Below are 20,376 nucleotides of genomic sequence, written 5' to 3'. Positions count from 1 at the left end.
ACATTAAACGCGGAGCTTCTAGTCACGAACGCTGCCCAGTAATTGAACAAAGGACGTTGACAATAAACTCGCGGAGCCTTATCGACAACTTTCCATAATCACAGTATTTCATACGCGAGTCGCGTGCGACCCCGGTCCACCAATCAAACCTGAAGTGTTTACGAGCGCGTAAAAGTCGTAGCGATTACACCCCCTATCCCTCCGGCGTATACAGTACACGGCAAGTCCGTACGTGCTCGCGCGACCGAGTTAATAATATTTAATCACACACTTCGGATTATTTTCGCCGAGCGTCGACTCCCGCGAGATTTACGCTCGCGGCCGACTTTTTCCCTCGTAAATTTTCCACCGCCGCCGCTGCATCTTCATCGCTGCAGCACTCACACGCGCACGAGATTAGTGTCGCGAAAACACGCATAGATATTACACATTGGCGCGTGAAAATTCTCCTCCTCGGCCTTGCGCGCTCTCGGTTTATTATGCAAATTCACGCCGCAGGGCAATTTTTTCAGCGGAAAATGTGACAACGCCGACGCCGCAGGCGCGAAACTCGTTACCAAGTTTCGACACAGCGCTGCGGTTAGTTTGAAGAGTTTGGCAATTAACGCGCGGAACAGTTATGCGCAAGCTCTACGTCTTCTGTTTCGCGTTACGAGCTGCTTTGTTTCGACACCGACGAGAAGCGCTTTTAATTTGAAAATTTTGCCGCTCTTTAAATATGCTGGATGCAGCACTCTTTTGGCCGCTAAATTGAGTTGCGTTATACCTTGTTTAACGGTAAATGATCTTCGCCGCCTGCACCTCTCAAGTCAACGGGAATTTTCAGTATACTGACCTGTAAATATTTATTTTCGGTTAGCAAACTATGAATATGCGTTTCGACTTGCGAAAATACGTTTTGTTTGTTTTGAGTTTTTCTGCGAATCGATGCGCATAGACTAATGAAAGCATATATGTATACCTTCGAGTGTAGCGTTAGAGTGTACGCTTTCCATACCGCAAAATATTTGCAAGGCTTCGCACGTGAAATTGAGAGAGCGAATATTCGTTCGAAATTGATTAAGAACAAAATTTGTTGCGTATTTGAAAGCTGAGGGTCTGTTATTTCGAATGAAAAATAGTACCTGTGATCCGAGTTTTCGCAAAACAAAATTAATTAGAGAACTGCCTTTCGATCAAATAAACCATGAATATTTTTCTGCTGACCCTAGATGAAACTGATGCGGTAAAGTCCAAGCAAATCAAGTGTCAATAAACCGACGGCGATTTTTCCCGGTCACCACCTACGCTACGTTTGAGGTGTACACGACCACGATGTCGGCTCGCAAACAGACGCGTCGCGGCGCGACGCCGGCCGGGATATTTGAGCTGGTGACGAGCATCTCTGGCAATTCAAGATAACTGCGGCCATAGGATTTACACAATGGAGCCGCATGGACGTTGCGGAATTAAATAAAATCTGGAGGAATCACGAGCGAGCGAGAGAGCTTTTTTGCGCTTCGTGTCGTATCTTTTCAATTACGAAGAATGTGAGAGCAGCGCGTTTCATAAAGCGATCGGAAGCTTACTCGAGGCTTTATAAAGCTTTTCATTTTTCACGGTTCTACACGGCTCGGTACTTTATAATGGGATTCAAGACACACATTTAAATAGATTTCATGGTAGATTGAAAACGAAAATAGTTTCCATTCATCGGCAATTCGGCTTGTTGAGCGTTGAGCGGAATTAAACTATCGGTTTACAGTTTCCCATCGCGAGATTTTCTCTCGCGAGTTCCTGCAACAACGAAAACTAATCGAAATTCCTCGATGTATATACTTTATGTGTGTGTATACAACGCAAGAGCGAGCGGCGCGTTGCGCTTCATCCCTCAAATCGAATAACCATCGCGGAGTTTCGCAAGCGCGAGATGTAGCTCTTTACTCGCGGTTTTGAATTTCCCTGCAGAAGAGCATCGGAAGAGAAGGATGGAAGAGGACACGACGGCGACGAAGAAGTTGAGGGGGGGGGGGGGTGTTGGTAGCGGTTGGTTCGGCGAAAAGTTTCGAGTTTAAAAGCCCCGCCAGGCGTAATGGACTTGGACCGCTTCCGATCAGGATGCAATCCCGCCTTCTCTTCTGAAAGGAATTTGCCAAGATGCGCATTTCATTGTGCTGCTCTGTCGGCCGCTACGAGGTATATATAGCTGGGTACATCAGATCCGCGCGGTAGCCTTTGCTCTGCTTGCGCGATTCTTCTTTTTTAGTTGTTCGACGCCGGGGCGGGCGATAGATTTAAATTTAGCGGCGCCTGCGCGGACGGCTTTATTCCAAACGACGTGTGGCTGCTCGAGGTGTATGGAGGTACTGCGCTGCAGATGGGGCCATTCAGCGATGGATTTGCTTTCGCTGTATTCTTGCGTATTTATTGGAGCCATGACCCTATTTTCGAGCGAGTTAAGCCAATTAGGCGATAATTTAATTATTTCTATGAATATTCTTCTCTACAGAACTGATTGTGAAGGGTATAGCTGAATTCAATTCTGCTTTATATTTATTATTGAAATACGTGCCGTCGAATAAAGTGGAATCAAAAATTCTTTTATGCAATCAAATGCAGGATACTGAAAAGGTTTTTTATTCGCAAATAAATTTTAATTAAATGTAAAGATAAATAAAGCGAACGAAACGAACCACAGAAAATTAAATTTTTTTCCTATATGTAATACATTCTTCAAAAATGTACTTGGTACTATATACACCTCAACGCGACAGTACTTCACACGCATAAAACTCAGAAAAGTCTAGCCTTACGCAACAGCTGTTAAATTAAGGCGACACAAAAAGAGTCCAGCGTCTAATCCAATTCCACGGCCTGCAGACCGTATAACGCGATTAATTATCTCCGCGCACAGATCCCGTATAACGGAGACTGAAAAACAGCCATAAAGCAGCGACAGTACCGTGAAAGGCGTCCTAAAAAATAAACTAGAATCTCATACTTCATCAAAGCAAACAAATTCCCATTAACGGACCGCCATATACCTGCGCGGCACACACACACACACACACACACACACATACATTAGCCTCTGGCCAGCGGCGTCTGCTCAAGACGACCTTGCCCGCGACTACTTTATAGCGTCCATTTTTTCCGCGCAGCTCGCAAAGGAGAGAAAAAAGCGCGCAACAAGCCTTTGAGAAAAAAGGAAGGAGATAAAAAGAAACGAGCGCGCGGCTCTCGGCGCTCGTTCATAATTGAAAATAAAAGAGGTCCTGCAGGCCGTCCCTTCCTCGCTTCCTTCTCTCTCTTTCTTCGCGGACGGCGCCCGCAAGAAAGACTAACAAAATGAGCCCCGAACATGGACGCGCGCGGCGGGCGCGTGTGCATGTGAGCCTCGAGGGGGGAAAAAGGGAGAAGACGCGCGAAAGGATGCGGGAGGAGCATCAGGAAAACGAATGAGCGCATAAATCAGTGGTAACGATCGCGCGCGACCTGCAGCACAACATAACACGCCGTGTGCCGGCTTTGCGAGATGCTTTGCGAGAGAGAAGACTTTGCTGCATATATGTAGCGAGAGTGAGAGCGACGCTGGGATGTACCAGAAGAGAGGAAGTGTTATAGGGACGAAGAGGAGGAAGTAGATCTTTTGGTTCGTTTGCGTTGAGGTGTGCTACCGATATTTGTCTTCGTTTTTCGATTATTTAAAACCAGTGTTTAATGAAAAAAGAGTCATAGGGCTAGACTCGTTTGTATTCCTCTGTCGAAAAAGTTTGATTTATAAAGCATAGAACCATAAAATCAATCGGCCTTGAACTGTAGAAAAGAGCAGCGCCGAAAAACCCATTAAACAGCGCGGCAAACCTACAAAAGAACCACTTAAGCAGTCCCATGAGTGAGATCAGAGACAAAACAAGACGTGAAGTAGTACGCGCGGACACAAAACGCCTGGACCCCGCGCGAGGCGCAAACCTTCAAATAGTACAATGACGCGCCGAACAAAACGAACCGCGCGGGCACAGCATTATTCTTCCGCGTTTCGCTTCGTGTGCCAGCTGCTGCGGGGCCCTCTTCCTTTCTTTCTTTTCCAAGGTTTTCGCGGGTCCTATTTAGCATATAACGGCAATAAATGCCGAGATTTATGCCGCTCGCACAATACCCCCACGCGAAAGGTATCCTGTATATTCGCCGTAACTGGTTGCGTTATGTGGTTGTAATGCGCGATGCTAGTAGGGGGATACGGGCTTGCTTATTACTTACTCCCGTTTGCCATATTGCAGTTCCTATCATCGATGAGGGATCGATGATGTCGATAGGCGCTCTCGTTACCTCACGTTTATCGCCGGTCTTCCTCTTGTACTTTATTTTTGGATTTCGATTTTTTGAATCGAATCCGCAAGTTGTGATCACCGAAAATAGTTTTACGTCGTCGGTCAACAAACTCTCTGACGATACGTCGAAAGATTTATCACAGACAGAGATATAAAAAGTGTGATTTTCCAAAAATAATCCGCGGTATAAAATAGAATTACGATACACTTAGCAGTTTAAGGGCACTAAAACGGACTTTTAAATTTAAAAAAAAGCACAACAGATCGTGAAAAGGCATAAAAATCCCGTAACCGGTAGTCTCAAGTTATTCGTCGGATGCGCGGGCTCGTTATGAGTAGTATATAATTGGGTATCAAGGAACAAGCAGAACATAAATTATAATGAGCGCGGGTGCTTGCCCCGCGCTGTTTTGTCAAAGTTCGAGAAATATAATTGCCGCACGCACGATTTATCGTCTGGTATTCTCCAAGTTTCATTGGCCCATCAATCACACGACTTTTTAAAGTGCAAATGATGATCCCGACGCTGCAAGTATTGAAGCAGTTTATTATACGATAAATTTTTATTTATCAAAATGATGACAAAAAAAAAATTATTTTTACCCGAGCGCAGTTTCATTCATTATTACGGAAAGCTCTTTGGGCGAATGGGAAACCTAGAAGCGTGCGCGAAAAATATACTTAATGTTTGTAACATCCCGTACAGACTCCGCATAAAAATTATTAATTTTATTTAAAACTAATTTTCGTGGAACAAAATTCTAGATTTTACGCGAGGATCTCGCGCTCCCCCACTCTTCATTCAAACGCTCCGAGACAGCTGAGCTCACGGCAGCATAACACCATCAGCGCCACGAGCCAGCGAGCGGCAGCAGCAGAAGCAGCGTTAGAGCGGGGAGAGCGCGCAACACACTTGTATATCTGTATATATTGAGTGGCGAGCGCAGCGGCGCAAGAGAAGGAGTTCGACGCAGTGGCGGCGAGGCGCGCGCGTTATATTATAAGTGTGTGAATGATTTTTGTATATAGATGTGAATGAGTGTGTGCAAGCAGAGATTAGAGGAGAGATTGCCGATGAGCATAGGCGAAAGCGTGCTGTGCGATATGCAGTCGTAAGCTAGCGCCGCCCTGCGGTTTTCGCTCCGAACTATACGCATCTAGAAGCAGCGGAGGAGAAGTAGGGGCGGCCGTACGCAACTAGCTTCCCCACCACCAGCAGCGGCGAAGAGGGAAGTAGAGAGTGCACAATCACATCGCGGTGCGGCAGAGCATAGAGGAGAAATAATATAAGCGGCGGTAACTGTCAAGGATTCGGGCTTACGCGGTGAATATGATTCATAAACAATGATATATTTATAAACAATCACCGATAAACTCTATTACAGACTAAACTCTAAGCCCTTAATGTCAGTGGCCATGATAGTCTTTATGAAATCAACCCTCATAATTAAAAACTTTAATTTTTTAGAGGGATTATGGTTAAACCGACACAAACACGTTAAGCTTAAGCTTAAACAAAGCTAAATTAAACTAATAAGCCACCCCAGCCTCCCGATAAACATATGCTACTTTCAGTTTTCATATGCCAACGATGATCGTGGTGGCGCGGTCTACATTGTTGCTTGGTATTCTTATGCACTCGGGTTCGAGTCCAAGTCTCAGCAAATTTTTTTTTTCTACTTGCTGATAAAATATATAGTATACAATAATAACGCAATATGCCATTCTACTTCTGCAATTATATTTAAATTTAGGTAAGTATACGGTACAGAGGGGACCTGCAATGTATAACTACCATTATTTATAGTTTTTTACGTAAAGAAAAAATACAATTTTAAATAAATTTAAATTATCTTATTAGTACGATAACGTTTTATTAATTACATTGATATTAAAAAAAAAAAATTATTGATTTGTATTCCTAAAATTCAAGAAGTTTCATTGTATACTTTGTTTTCATAAACGATTAAGAAGTAAATTATATCTATATTTATTGCAGGCCCACCGTATACTTAGCTAAATTGAAATATAATTGCAGAAGCAGAATGGCATATTGCCTTATTATTGTATACTGTATATTTTATCAGCAAGTAGAAAAAAAAAGATTTGCTGAGACTCGGACTGGAACCCGAGTGCATAAGAATACCAAGCAACAATGTAGACTGCGCCACCACGATCATCGTTGGCATATGAAAACTGAAAGTAGCATATGTTTATCGGGAGGCTGGGGTGGCTTATTAGTTTAATTTAGCTTTGTTTAAGCTTAAGCTTACCTTGTTTGTGCCGGTTTAACCATAATCCCTGTAAAAAATTTAAGTTTTCAATCATGAGTTTTCAAAAGTTTTAGATTCTAATTTTTTTACACTTATGTTGTTGTTTAAACATTCTTTTTAGTCCAATAATATGCCCGAATAGTTATTTGGCGTTGGTTGAAACTACCGCGAGGTGTGAATGCGCAAATTCGACAGTCGCCGTTTATCACTTTTCCTCCGCCGCATCAGGCGCGGGGACCTAAGATTATATAGAGCCTCTCCCTTCTCCTCCACTGCCGCTGGATGCGTATACTTCCCCTACGCTCCTTTTCTAGATGCGTATAGTTCGATCGCAGGCCGCAAGTGGCGTCATGATCGAATTTGCCACGCATTTTTAACATGGCATCGACAATCTCTCCTCTAATCTCTGGTGCAAGCATGAATGTGATTTCCGGCGGCTCGATTCCCGCTCTCTCCGTGGCCTATAAAAGGACCCGCACAACCAGTACTAGCTCACTAGCCGAAGCGCAACTTAAGCGCCAGCACAACTAAAGCGCCTATACCCTGCTCTTGAGCAAATTACGCCTTGAGCAGGTAAAAAACTTAGAATATTTTCGAATATTTTTTGAACTTATAAAATTTCTGTATCTCAAATACTTATAAATTTGTCGAGTCAAAACTGATAATGCAACTAACGCGTATCAGTCTAGAACTTAGAATTATTTCGAATTGTTTATATACTTAGAAAAATCGTGATCCAAAGCCAATAACGCAAAAGTTAATCGTATTGTCTTACAAATATGTTGTATAATCAAAGCGAACATACAAAAATTTCTGTTATATAAAGAATATTAGCAATTTACGAAATATTCTATCTAAAAGGAATATTGATTGAATATATTTTGTTATTGAAAAGAAATAACATACTATTATTATTGAAATGACTTTCCACTACCTGGTATCCCGGACCTCTCATATTATAAAAATATATCAATATAAAATCAAATCTTTATTTGTGATCTGCTGTCAAAATTCAGACGCAGATCAGTAAATGATCATTGCTCTTCTCAAAAATTAAAATCTTCTACGCGCACAAGACCAAGAAGAGTCGTGACCGTTTCATGGTCGAACAAAAGGCTCGTGAATAAATGCTCCTACATCTGTGAACGAACGAAACGCGAAAAATAAAATATACAGTTATTAGTGTAAACAAATCGTGCGCATTTGAAATAATAAACGACTTTTCAGTTTTCATATGGGCTTGGTTATTCAAGCGCCGTTGAAAGGGCCGCATTTATCCATATATCCAACGTTGACAATGAGCATTATTTCCTGCGGCAAATATTTTCCAAATTCTATGGGAATAATGGCAGCGAACATTTTTTCCGTGCCATTAAGCAACGCGCCGAATTCTATGAAAACTTTTATTAAAAGGGCACCCCGACCGTCCAGTGCGTTATAAGCCATATCCTCTCGAACGAGTGACGCACAACTGGCAGGTATACATATATACGTATTATACGCGCAGGCTTGTATTCATCAAACTTTTCGAAGCGCAATATTGATCGCTGCCATATACGTGATTCTTTCTGATTAGGACAAATTGCTTTCGATCACTGCATTCAAGAGTTGAGCTGATTTAAATATAATTGCCCGACATAAATGCGTTCAAGTAAGCTCTCGAGTAAGAGAAACTCGAGAAAGAAAATTCACGCATGAGCATCATGGTCTGATCCATCAATGATTAACATCTCGAGAGAGCCACGTTGGAAAGACGAAATTCAGCAAAGCGGAAACTCACGCAAACATAAGCATAAATCGCCGACACCTGCTTTCTGTAATACTTAGAAAACGGTTTTCGAACTGCCTACGCTCGTGCTCCAGTAAATGATGACGCCACTTCTTCATTCGCTCTCTTGCGCGGCGAGTTTCTAATATAATAGAACAAGCGGCGCGCGACGGGTGAAAGCATTTGCATTTCTGGCAATCCTCGAATTTAAATATGTGTTCGCCATTCATAATCAGTTTTCGCATTATTTTCTTTGTGCGAAGTCAGACGCGATTTAAATCAGACTCTAGCACCTTTGAAATAAATTAGTTTTAAAAATGCTCGCAGATGAAAATAGAGTTTACATTTGTATGAAAAGTCTTTTAGGGGAAATGTGAAGTATTATGAACGCCAGGTAATGCGGACAAATGCTAATGCTAATTCTATTCTGTGAAATTATCTGATGTTAAAAAGTTGCAGTTACTTTCCTAGTAGAATCGTCATTACTTAAGCTTCATAAAAAATCCATTGTTATATAATTGTAACCGTACGCAATTAGTGTGATGACTCCGACCTCAGCCATTAACGACCCTTACTAGTCCAGTAAAATTAGATATTTGGTAAATCGGGGTCGGAAAAGCCGATTCTGAAATTTGCAGCTTCCTAGAACGAGGGGTTCTATGCGAAAACAGCGTGCGAAAGTTATTTTTGCTTATATCTCGAGATCGGCTTGACCTATGAAAAAATGGCTGGCATCAATGGAAAGGGCGTTAAATTTTGCATTGGAAACGATTTTTTACTCGATTCCGTTGAGCGCAAAGTTCCGAGATAATTAATGAAAAAGAAATTTGCTTGGTGTAGAAGCAGGGGAGTGGAGCGCGCAGACGACATGGCCGCCACCGCTCTCTCCGCTCGCGGGACGGCGGGAACCGAGCCGTGCTTGAATGCGTCCTGCGAAAATATAATTTTTGACTACGCGGCGACACCCAGAAAACTTTGTAAATTACTTGAATAAAATTTTTTTGTTAGACCTATTTTTTAAGGAAGTAAAGGTAATCACAAGTAGTATGTACATACAATTCTTCTTATTAAAATTAATCTTGTGAATAATTTATGAAAATATTAGGATACCATTTTTAAATGTGGCTATTACACAACACAACGGGTAAATAATAGAAAGATAAAAATGTTAATTTAAAGTTGACCTTTTTATACAAAGTTATAAATGATCCTGACTATCGCAACTTATTTAATTTTTTTCTCTGTGTTTATTAACAACTCCGTTTTGAAATATAATTATTTTTATAACTCCTTTTATGGTTCTTGATTTTTCTATATAATAAAAGGTATTAGTATTTTCAAAATCATAGCTATACTATACTATTTGATGTTCTTTATTTTACGAAATTATGAAAAATATGAAACGTAATTACTACTAAATTTTTGGTAATCTCGAAATAGAATTTCGAGAAAAATGTTTTAATTCAGATTATTTAGTGCGATATAAATACCAGTGTCTCAAATGCACTCTGGAAAAAATTATTCGCGATGTATCGTATAACCGAACTCATCCCAACATCCTGTCACCACATACTAAATGTTTATAAATTATGAAAGTCAACGCCACATTCTCAATTCATTACTCGAGCTGGTTAATCATACGTCAGAACACTTTGGTATCTCATCGAAGTAACATCGTGCTCTAAAGAGTGTATTCCAGAGTCATTTTTAACTAAAAATCTATTAGAAATCACAAAATTATTGTTATTTGAGTGTTAATTTGTGATACCAGCTTCTTGATTGAATCTGAATCCTAGAAGAATATTTTATTATTTTCGAAGAATTTATTCAGAATTACGGTATGTACACATATTTTATTTATTCATATAAATGCTAGAAATTTAGATTAAATATTTGAATACTATTATTTACATGACACATTTAAAAACTTTATAGCAAAGAAAATAAATATTTATTGAAAAAACATGCTAGGTTTGTAATGCAATAAAATAGTGTCCGCACTACATAATGACATTATTCAAATAATGCACTGCAGTAGATTTATGTCAAATACTTTTTCATTTTAAACAGTACAAGTAAAAGTGTTAAGTTAGTGTATGCGTTAGATATGAAAATATTATTTGCATTTTCGCAACGAAGACTAGTACATTATTATCTGAATTGTTTGAATTTTGCATCGTGCAATATGGGCTTTGCCGAAATCAAAGTCGATATTGAGTGATAAGAGGTAAAATCAAGCTCATTTTTAAAAATGTCCATATTACACGATGTTAAATTTAAATAGCTCGAATCAGATATTTTAAGTGTCGAGTGTACATACATTTCGCACTCCCGTGGCAAAATGTAGTACATTTTATACTTTATATTAATGCATGGTTAGCGAGTTCAATTGCACCACGTACAAGTACTTGATTCTTTTTATTTTGATTTGTAATACTTTTATTTATAGCAGCCTACGCGATTTGGATTATATTTATATTACGCTTGTTTTCTTAGAAATTTTTACGTGAAAGCTGAAATTTTGCGTAGGTTTTCTTAATATTATAACGAGTATATTGTAGTTTTTTATTTTATTCTCTAAACTTTAAAAACATGGCAGTCTTACATGTTCATCGACTATTTTTGACCTCGCTTCATATTAACCTGCCAACTTTGGAATCGAAAATTACGGAAATATGTTCGGTAACCAATATTGGGAAAAACGAGTATTTTGTATACACTAGACGAATATATCTTCTAAGTTTCACATTGCATACTCTTAACATTCGTTGGTAGGGTTCGTTTTATACACAAAAATTTAACACGAATTTTTGTATGAATTCTTTTTACACGTATGTTTTTACATTGAACACAAAGAAATGATTAATATTACATTTTCTACACAATAACATTGTGTACAATATTATTGTATTAAATGTTCAGTACTAATTATCTATTTATGTTCAATAAAAAAGCTTATGTGTAAAAGAAAATTCGTATAAAAATTTGAATTAAAATGTGTAAAAAACCGTAGAACATTCTCAAATGATTTTAATGTAGGATATCTTAAAAATTTTATAATTGCAAAACAAGTAAAAAATTTGCGACGAATAAAAATCTGTAAAAAACTTGAAATTTCATTGTTTCAGATGTTTCGCTTGATATTTGCACTAGCTTTTCTATTACATATATGTGGAGATGAAAATTCACCCTATGAATTAATACCTATAGCGACACCAATATTACGAGAAGAGCTGTTTCAAGCCAAACTTTACCATGAGATTTGGACGACGATCCATTTTGTCGACACACTTGAGTTTGAAAGCCATGCAAATGAGGTGAATACAACATTACAAGATCTTTGAAATCAATGTTCTAAAATTAAATCGTGCGTTTACGGAATAGAGTTAGATAATATGTATAAAAGTCTTTATTCCATTCAACAAAAAATTGATTCTTTAGTCTCCTTAAGCGATAAGAAAAGAGAAAAAAGAGGGTTATTTAATATAGTCGGAACAATACAACATTTTTTATTTGGCACTATGTCAGCCGACGATGCTGAAAGAATTGATAAACAAATATATGACGTATATAATCATACGGGCCACATAGCGACACTTTTAAATAATTAAACAGCCATTATCAAGAGTACTTTGCGCAAATTTATAAATATAACTGAATATTATAAAAAAAATATGAAAATTATCAAGGATGGAATCATTACAGTCCAGAATGAAATTTCTTTTAATGATAATATGCTAAAATGCATTTTAAATTTAAATATTCATATAGATAATTTATTAGGTAATGTCAATCTAATCTATGACTCGATTGTTGATGGAAAACTTGGAGTTGTGTCGCCTAGATTAATATCACCCACAAAATTTATGGACGCTTTACGCACAATACATTCCAAATGGTTTCACCAAGACTTACTATTTCCTTTAAATAAAAATTAATATGTAATGTACATGAAAATTAGTAAGATTAACATTATTTTTTCCGCCGGTAAACTTATTTATGTAATTCATACGCCAATACCAACTGGATATGATTATACTGTGTACAAATTCACACCAATACCCATGTCAGGGTGGGCACGTTACTATATATTTGACAGTATTAAAAATCAACCTGTTGTTGTCGATTCAAATTTTACAGAGTATAGTGTAACTGATTTAAATGTTTGTACATCTATAAATGATTTTAAAATTTGCGAGATAACATCTGCCGTTCATACATTTAACCAGGAAGAAAGTTGTTATGCACGTTTGATAAAATACAAAGATGATAATGGCTGTTCTAGAAAATATTTTGATTTGCAAGCTGATTTTGTTTTGGCTCTGAGTAATGGTTTTAGTTGGTATATTTTACCAACCAATACAGAAAATATCTTCATAAGTTGCAGCGTTTCTAAATCAGATTTATCTGTGACTATTACGAAGCCTCGTATATTACAACTTAATTCAAATTGTAAAGGATACTCTAAGAACCATAAGTCACGTCAATAAAACAAAAATTTCAGAATATAAAATTAACATTCAATTTCTACCAGTTGAGCAGATAGCTCTAAATACATCAGCTTTAAAACTACCTGTATTTACTTCATCTAATGTTGACACTTCTGAAATTTTAAATTCAGCAAAAAATATTGAAGATATCACGAAAGATTTATAAATTATTACATCTAATCATAACTACCATTCACGGCTGCTTACGGGTTGTATTATCTTTCATTATACCATATATACTATTGCCACTATTTCAGTATTTTATGTCCTTTATAAAACTGGAATACTCAATTGCATTTCAATTGCTTTTAAATTTTGTCTATTTCGACTGTGTCCAAAATGTATCAAATGCAAAAATAATAATGATGAACGTAATGAAGCTACTATACCATTTCAAACTACGAATGTCCAAATACGCGAAGAAAATATTGCTGCTCAACCGTCAACGTCTGCAGATGATCGATCTATTGTTCGATATGATGCACGTACTCCAATATCATAAAAAGTTTATGTGTAATTTCAGTGACGATCCTATTTGAATATTTTAGATATATTTGAAGCTATATTTTAGATTTATAGTATATTTCATACGAATATATGATGTTTATACTGCATCATTCTGTACTACCATATTATTTATATTAACAATTTAACGCATCTTGTACAAGCATGCAATATAACAATTATATAAGAGTTTAAAAAGTATTTTGTAATAATTATGATGACCTTATATAAAATCAACTTATGATACCTTATATAATATCAATATTATCAATAAATTTTAAATAAAAATTAATTGAAAAAGTTTTTGTTCGTATAATTCTGTATATAAAATTTCATTCTTCTTGTTTTTACTACAAAAAATAATTAGAAAATAGTGTTTTTTCGTTTTATTAATGTTGGAAGAAAATTCGTGCCAGAGAATTAGGTGCGGTTTATTAATGAATTTATTATTTTGTTTCTTTGCTATAAATGTTTAACATGAAATTTGAAAATTGTCAAGAAATTAATATGCTTGACATTCAGTTTTTTTTCAATTTGTAATTTTAAAAATTCTAATTTTTAGTTTGTTTGAACAATGGAAAACGAAAATATGAGTGAAGAAACTATATGCACTCTTTGCAACAAACTACTACAAAATGATACAGATGATATCGTTCAAGTTCGTAGTAAAGGTCTAGAAACTTTTATAAATAAAAGTAAAAGCAGAGAGGATGAAAAGTTCAAACAATGGATAGGAAAAGAGAGTGTAAGCTTTCATGAAATTTGTAGAAAGCGCTATTCGGCAATACCGCAGAAGGCAAGTAAAAGAAAAAGAGATTCCTCATTACCATCTCCGCCAGCACAAAATTTCTCATTTTCATTGCCGTCATCGTCAACAGCAAGTGTTTTAGATGACTATAACTTTGACCAATATTGCTTTATTTGCAATGAAGTATTAGATCCTTCTCATAAAAAAGTTTGCTACTTAAAACGCGCGTATACCTATCAGAATCTTTTGAACGTTGCTTCTGAAAGAAATGACGATGTCGGTATGTTGGTACTGAATCGATTGGGGGGTATATCACTTGAAGAAAAAAAACCTAGGTACCATTATTATTGCTATAAATCTTTTTTACATAAACCTTTAATGACATCAGAAGAAGAAACTGAACCATATAACACGGACCTTGAACCATGTAATTTTAATGATGAAACGGATGATTTATTTGAAAATATATACAATTACATCGAAGAAAGTGGAAAGTTTCAATTCTTTTTATCAGAATTACATGATGTAATTGATACAGATATAAGTAACAAAGTATTATGCAAAAAATTAAAAGAGAAATATAACGAAGATATTTTCATTTTAAAACATCGTGGCCGAGAAACACTTATTTACTATAAACCAGTCAACTTAACAAAAATTTGTAGCGATTGGATCAGTAAGAAATCAATCGACAATTTTGAAAAAAATGCTGTTGTAAATTTTGCTGCAGAAATTCTTCGAGCTGAAATTGTGAGTACGAAATATGAAAATTCATCTTATCCACGTGCGCAAAAATTTTTGGACAACGTCAATTCAGAAATACCCGAATTACTGCAAAATTTTCTCAATCATCTTTTTAAAGGAAAACAGGAAAGTAATATTGAAGATAGTCAAGTGTAAAGCGACATTATTGCTCATGCTATAGTCTCCTTTCTGCGTCCAAGAGCTTTTCTTTCTAAATTACAATTAGCTCTCGGCATTTATATTTACAGAAAAACGGGATTGAGACTAATGATTGATCTTCTGTCTAAGTTTGGTATCAGTGCTTCTTACAAACGTATTCAAATGTATGAAGCCTCAACGATAGTAAATCCACCAATTCAACATATTGACAGTGCTTTTGTTCAGTTTGTATTCGACAATACTGACCATAATGTTGGAACATTAGATGGTCACCAAACGTTTCATTGCTTAGGAGGTGTCGCAGTTTATACTCCAGATTTTGAAGTTGTGGTAGAGGGTGGTTCACAAAAATTTTCAAAAATGCCAACAGCTGCAGAGATAGCTTCATATAAACAAATAAAAACATACCCCTGGAAGTGTACTCGAAGAATTGTGGTCCGTAGTATATGCTCCAGAGCCCGTTAAAAAAATGCTTGCGGGTCATGCATTCTCAAGAGCAGTACGAGCTCACATTTTAAGCTTCACGGCTATAGCTATCATTATCTGCAAGTCAATGAGTAACGTAGCTGGAGTAGAAGAATTTATTAATGAATTTTTTAGTGATTGGATGAAAAACCCTCCTTTGATAAAAGACTGTAAAAGTAATAATTTTATGAAACACTTATCAGAAGAATTCATACAAAAATTAAATAATATTGAAAGCAAGGGTCCAACGCCAAAATTGTGGATACAATATTTCAAATATGTCACCATAGCCTTACAGTTTATAGAAGCAGAACGCTTAGGCGATTGGAATCTACATTTACAAAGCATTAAAGATATGTTACCATTCTTTTACTCAAGTGGTCATTTTGCTTATGCAAAAAGTGCTCAAATTTATCTTCAGGATATGGCAAATTTGGATGTAATAATGGATCCTTTAGAATTTGAACGTTATACGAAAGATGGCTATTTCACTATACGTAGATCAGATAAATCGTGGTCTGGTGTATGGAGTGACATGATAATTGAGCAGACATTAAATCGATTTTTCGGTACAGATTTAAAGCATGGTCGAGGAGTCACTCCTAGCGTTGTTGCACAGCGTGTTATTTATTTGCCATGCCGTCAGCGTTTAATGTAATGGAGTGTTTGGAAAATTACTGTGCAATGAAATCGAATAATAGCGAACAACATGTTGATCTTTCTAAGAGTCGAATGGAGAGAGATAAAAATGACATAAACGAATTTGTAACCTGGCTGCAAAATCAAAATCCTTTCAATCATCTACATGTTTTGGTATCGCTTTCTACAGGAATAATTAGTGGACCAAATATATATTGTCATAAGGCTATTGAAAAAGGACTGCAAGGAATGGAAGATATGGTTGGGAAAAATGCTGACAATATTTCAATGTCAAAAATATATAAAGTTAACAATTTAGCAAGTGCCACAATTGGAATACATCTGGATTACAACCATGAAGTATCTACTATTGATATTTACTTATTATTTCAAAGAATTTGTGTCATTTTCAATGGAGGCGCTGAAAAAACACGCGAAGCTTTTTCTTATGAGCTTACGCCATATCCGCTAAGCTTATTCGATGAAAAGGGACAAATGAGAAAAACGCAGAAATCAAAACTTTATCCGTTATTTAAAACTTCGAATAGGTTGCTAGCGCTGCAAACATCAGATATATATGTCATAGACGGAGGCTGGCTATTGCATGCTGTAGTTTGGCCCCACAGTCAGAAAGTCAAAGAAGTTTATAAATTATATTTATCATATATCATTAAACATTTTGGTAGAAGTGTTACTGTTGTTTTTGATGGATATAACAACGAATATATTGGAGTAAAATCATATGAAAGATATTGCCGGAGAGAGAAAAACGTCGGAGCCGATATCGATATCTCTGAAGATAAAATGGTAACAATGAATCAGACAAAATTTCTTTCAAACATTAGTAATAAACTAAATTTTGTGGATTTACTATCAAAATATTTAGAGGAAAATAACATTCATACAAAAATTTCAGAAGAAGATGCAGACACTGTAATTATTCGTACGGCCATAGAATTAAAAGATAGTAATGAAAGTTTCGTTTCAGTGGTCGGCAATGATATAGATTTGTTAATTTTACTAATTACACACTACATCGGTGGAAATGAAATATATTTTTATAAAATGTCACCGAACAAGAAAAATGAATTATATTCAAGCAGAGATCATAAACATTTAGAAAAATACATTTTATTTGCTCATGCGTTTGCTGGGTGTGATTCAACAAGTGCTATATATAATAAAGGTAAAAAAAGTATTATAACATTATTACAAAAAAATGAAGACTTCCAACAATTGATATCCATATTTTATAAGCCATTCCAAAATGTCAACGATATATATACAGTTGCTGAAAAACTTATGATAAGAATGTATGGTGCAGATGACCAAAAACTGACTCTACATGAATTAAGATATAAAACATTTTGCACATCTACAGCAATTGCAAAAAAAGAATTATCTTTATTGTCTTTACCGCCTACCGATTCGAACTAAGAGAGCATGCTAAAAGAGTATATTACCAAATGCAGATTTGGCTTGGATTCGATTTAGATCCAGTATTATGGGGACGGAAGAGAACGAGTAATATGCTACTACCTATTATGAATCCTAAACCAGTTGCACCAATCGAATTACTAGAGATGGTGAGTTATTATATGTTATCCTAAAATATATTATATGAAATTGTCTAATTTTTCTTTGAAAATAATTTCCAAATGACGTATTTAATATTTATTTTAGTGAACTATTCGATATTTTCTATTGTAATATTTACTGTGATAAGAAAAAATAATTAACTTGATTTTCAGATATTCTGTGGATGTAAAACAAACTGTAACACATCCCGATGTTCGTGCAAAAAGGCTGGAATAAAATGTAGTTACAGTTGTAAAAATTGCAATGGCCAAAGCTGCGAAAATGCTTCAAATTCGCATAAGGTCAATGTAGTTGAAGTTTGCAACGTTTCTACCAACGAAAATTTTTTTGTGACTATTGGCAATTGTTAATTAGCCTAAAAAAATGTTAAATATGGATTTTGGGTATGATCCTCGAAGAGGAATAAGATTTAGAGGGCGCTGACGGAATCCAAGCCCAAAAGTGATGGATTTCGCAATTTCGCGTCTGAGTCCTCGGCTCGCAAGGAGAATGCACACTTTTTTACAACGGATTATTGTTACTAGAGGTATAATCAATAAATACAGCAAGTTTGGTCAAGTTTGAAGGTGGGGAACTTTGTCTAAAGGGCTCTAGTAGGGCGCAAAATCCTACTTTTCGGCCTTTTTCGGACTTTTTCGTCTAAGTGCCCGACTAGCGAGAGGATTGCACACTTTTTTACAACGGATTATTGTTACTAGAGGTATAATCAATAAATACAGCAATTTTGGTCAAGATCAGAGGTGGGGAACTTTGTCTAAAGGGCTCTAGTAGGGCGCAAAATCGCACTTTTCGCCCTTTTTCGTATTTTTTCGACTAAGTACCCAACTCGCATAGGGATTGCTTACTTTGTTACGATGGGCTATTGTTTCTTGCATTGAAATACATAATTACAGCGACTTCGTCTAAGATCCAAGGTGGGAAACCTGGCCTGGAGGGTGCTCGCTGCGTTTTTGTAGTTTTATGTGACGTTTTAGGGTGTATGCTTGATTTTGTCAAGCATTTTCTTTCTACATGTTTATAGAAAAATTTAAGTTTGCATATGTGGATAGGCAGGAAACTCTATATAGTGTGGTTTTAAGAGCCGCATGTGTCAGCAGCCGCGTACACTGGGCGCCTTGCGCTGCATTTTCTCGTTTCTGTACAATATCTGAGGCTGCATATTTTTCTAAACTTTGTCGACATGTTTTTCTCCTATATTTTTCAAGAATTATGATGAATTTAGATACAATAAGAATAATGCAACATTCTAGTTTTACTTCGTATTTAGGCACGACCGCGCTAGTACCTTATAGTTTTGTTAGCGAAAAATGTGTGAGATGCAATATCTCACGCAATTTTTGACTGATAATACCGAAGTGTTTGGAGGAGTCTTTTCTCGCATAAACTTAAAAACTTATTTTTTATTCTGATCGTCTATGTTTATTTGAAATGCGGGCACACTTTGTTTGATTTCAGCATGCATTTTTGAATGAATATTTTGGTGTTACACGATTATCTCTTAGAGACTGTACTCGATCGGGCTAATAATTTGTGTGCAAACTCCCCTTACTACTAGTACCTTATGGTTTTAGTTTTAGTTTAATCCCGCAGATACTCGCCGAATTCGGCCACCTCCAAAAATCGTTCAAAACAGGTTTTTGCTTTAAATTAAATAGAAGCATTCTATAAAATAAAGTTAAATGAAAAAGTTGTCGATCTTAAACAAATTCAACTTTTTTTCTATTAACACAGAATTACGAATATGCTTAAAACTCGAATTTACAGCCCGAAATCATTTTTTTACAGCCAAAAATATTAATGATTCGCCATTATACTTTGAGGCTCTACGTTTCAAGTAATAATGTTGAATGTAAAAGTTGTAGATATTTTGAATACACAACTTTTTACTGTGACTAATATTTGTTTTTAAATGCTTTAACGAAGGACAAATCCTCAAAAACTGTTTTTAATGGAGATAACCAACACAAATTTTAGATAGCGAGCGCGTAACACGCGAGCGTCGTTGGACATGGCAAGCGCGAATCGCGAGCGTCAGCGGTCGTGCGCAAAATGCGAAACGATGCAAGGCGGCAAGCTACCGCAGCCGTAAGGCCGTGCGTGGCGCGCTAGTTATATATTCCTCCTCTTATTTACCGATGCCTTCTGAATAGTCTGCAACAGTTTAGATCAATGGCACAGACTACAATTATTACGTTAGTCAAATAGTGCATTAGATGTCTATACATCAGTGGCTTAGATATAAGCCTGAGCCTTTTTTGATCTAGAATATAGTTCATGATATCCGGTTGTAAAATTAACAAGGATAACTGTCCATTAATTAAAAGTTGACTTTTACAATATGGACATAGCAGTTGTAAGTATTGAGATCAAAAGGCTTAGTTTTTATAGTAGATATTATAATGTATGCTTATCTAACGTATTGCGAGTAGACCAAATTGGATCCCTGGTCTTTCTTTAATAAAATATTATTTTGCGCAAAATAATTGCGCTTTTTTGAAATATTAAATTCTTCTTATGCACAAGTAAGGTAAGAACTTTCTTATGCGTATTTGCTTGAATTACTTTTTATCTTGAAATTAAATACAGCAGCATGTGATTGATATTTTTCATGGTGAATCGTGATTCTTTATTTATTTGTTGATTATTCTTGACATTTCGGTTATTAGAAAAAGAGAAA

At 36.3% G+C, this 20,376-nt stretch overlaps 2 protein-coding genes across 4 annotated transcripts in view; one reads left to right on the top strand and one right to left on the bottom strand.

Annotated features, from left to right (window-relative positions):
• LOC100116943 (tyrosine-protein kinase transmembrane receptor Ror) overlaps positions 1-20,376 on the bottom strand; it is a 324,541-nt gene that overhangs the window by 220,440 nt on the left and 83,725 nt on the right. The gene's annotated exons all lie outside the window — the stretch shown is intronic.
• Positions 9,770-15,393, top strand: LOC116416400. Its single transcript, XM_032595835.1, has 2 exons — positions 9,770-10,189; positions 11,480-15,393. The coding sequence occupies exon 2, from the start codon at positions 13,920-13,922 to the stop codon at positions 14,991-14,993; it is 1,074 nt and encodes a 357-aa protein (XP_032451726.1). The 5' UTR covers positions 9,770-10,189; positions 11,480-13,919; the 3' UTR covers positions 14,994-15,393.

Source organism: Nasonia vitripennis, chromosome 1 (genome assembly GCF_009193385.2).
Source record: "Nasonia vitripennis strain AsymCx chromosome 1, Nvit_psr_1.1, whole genome shotgun sequence".
Lineage (NCBI taxonomy): Eukaryota > Metazoa > Arthropoda > Insecta > Hymenoptera > Pteromalidae > Nasonia > Nasonia vitripennis.
Note: the sequence above shows the minus strand (reverse complement) of the source record. Positions and strands in the feature narration are given on the sequence as shown.

Bases quoted from the DNA above. Each gene is read 5' to 3' on its own strand.
- LOC116416400 (XM_032595835.1), top strand. From the start codon at position 13,920: ATGGAAAACGAAAATATGAGTGAAGAAACTATATGCACTCTTTGCAAC.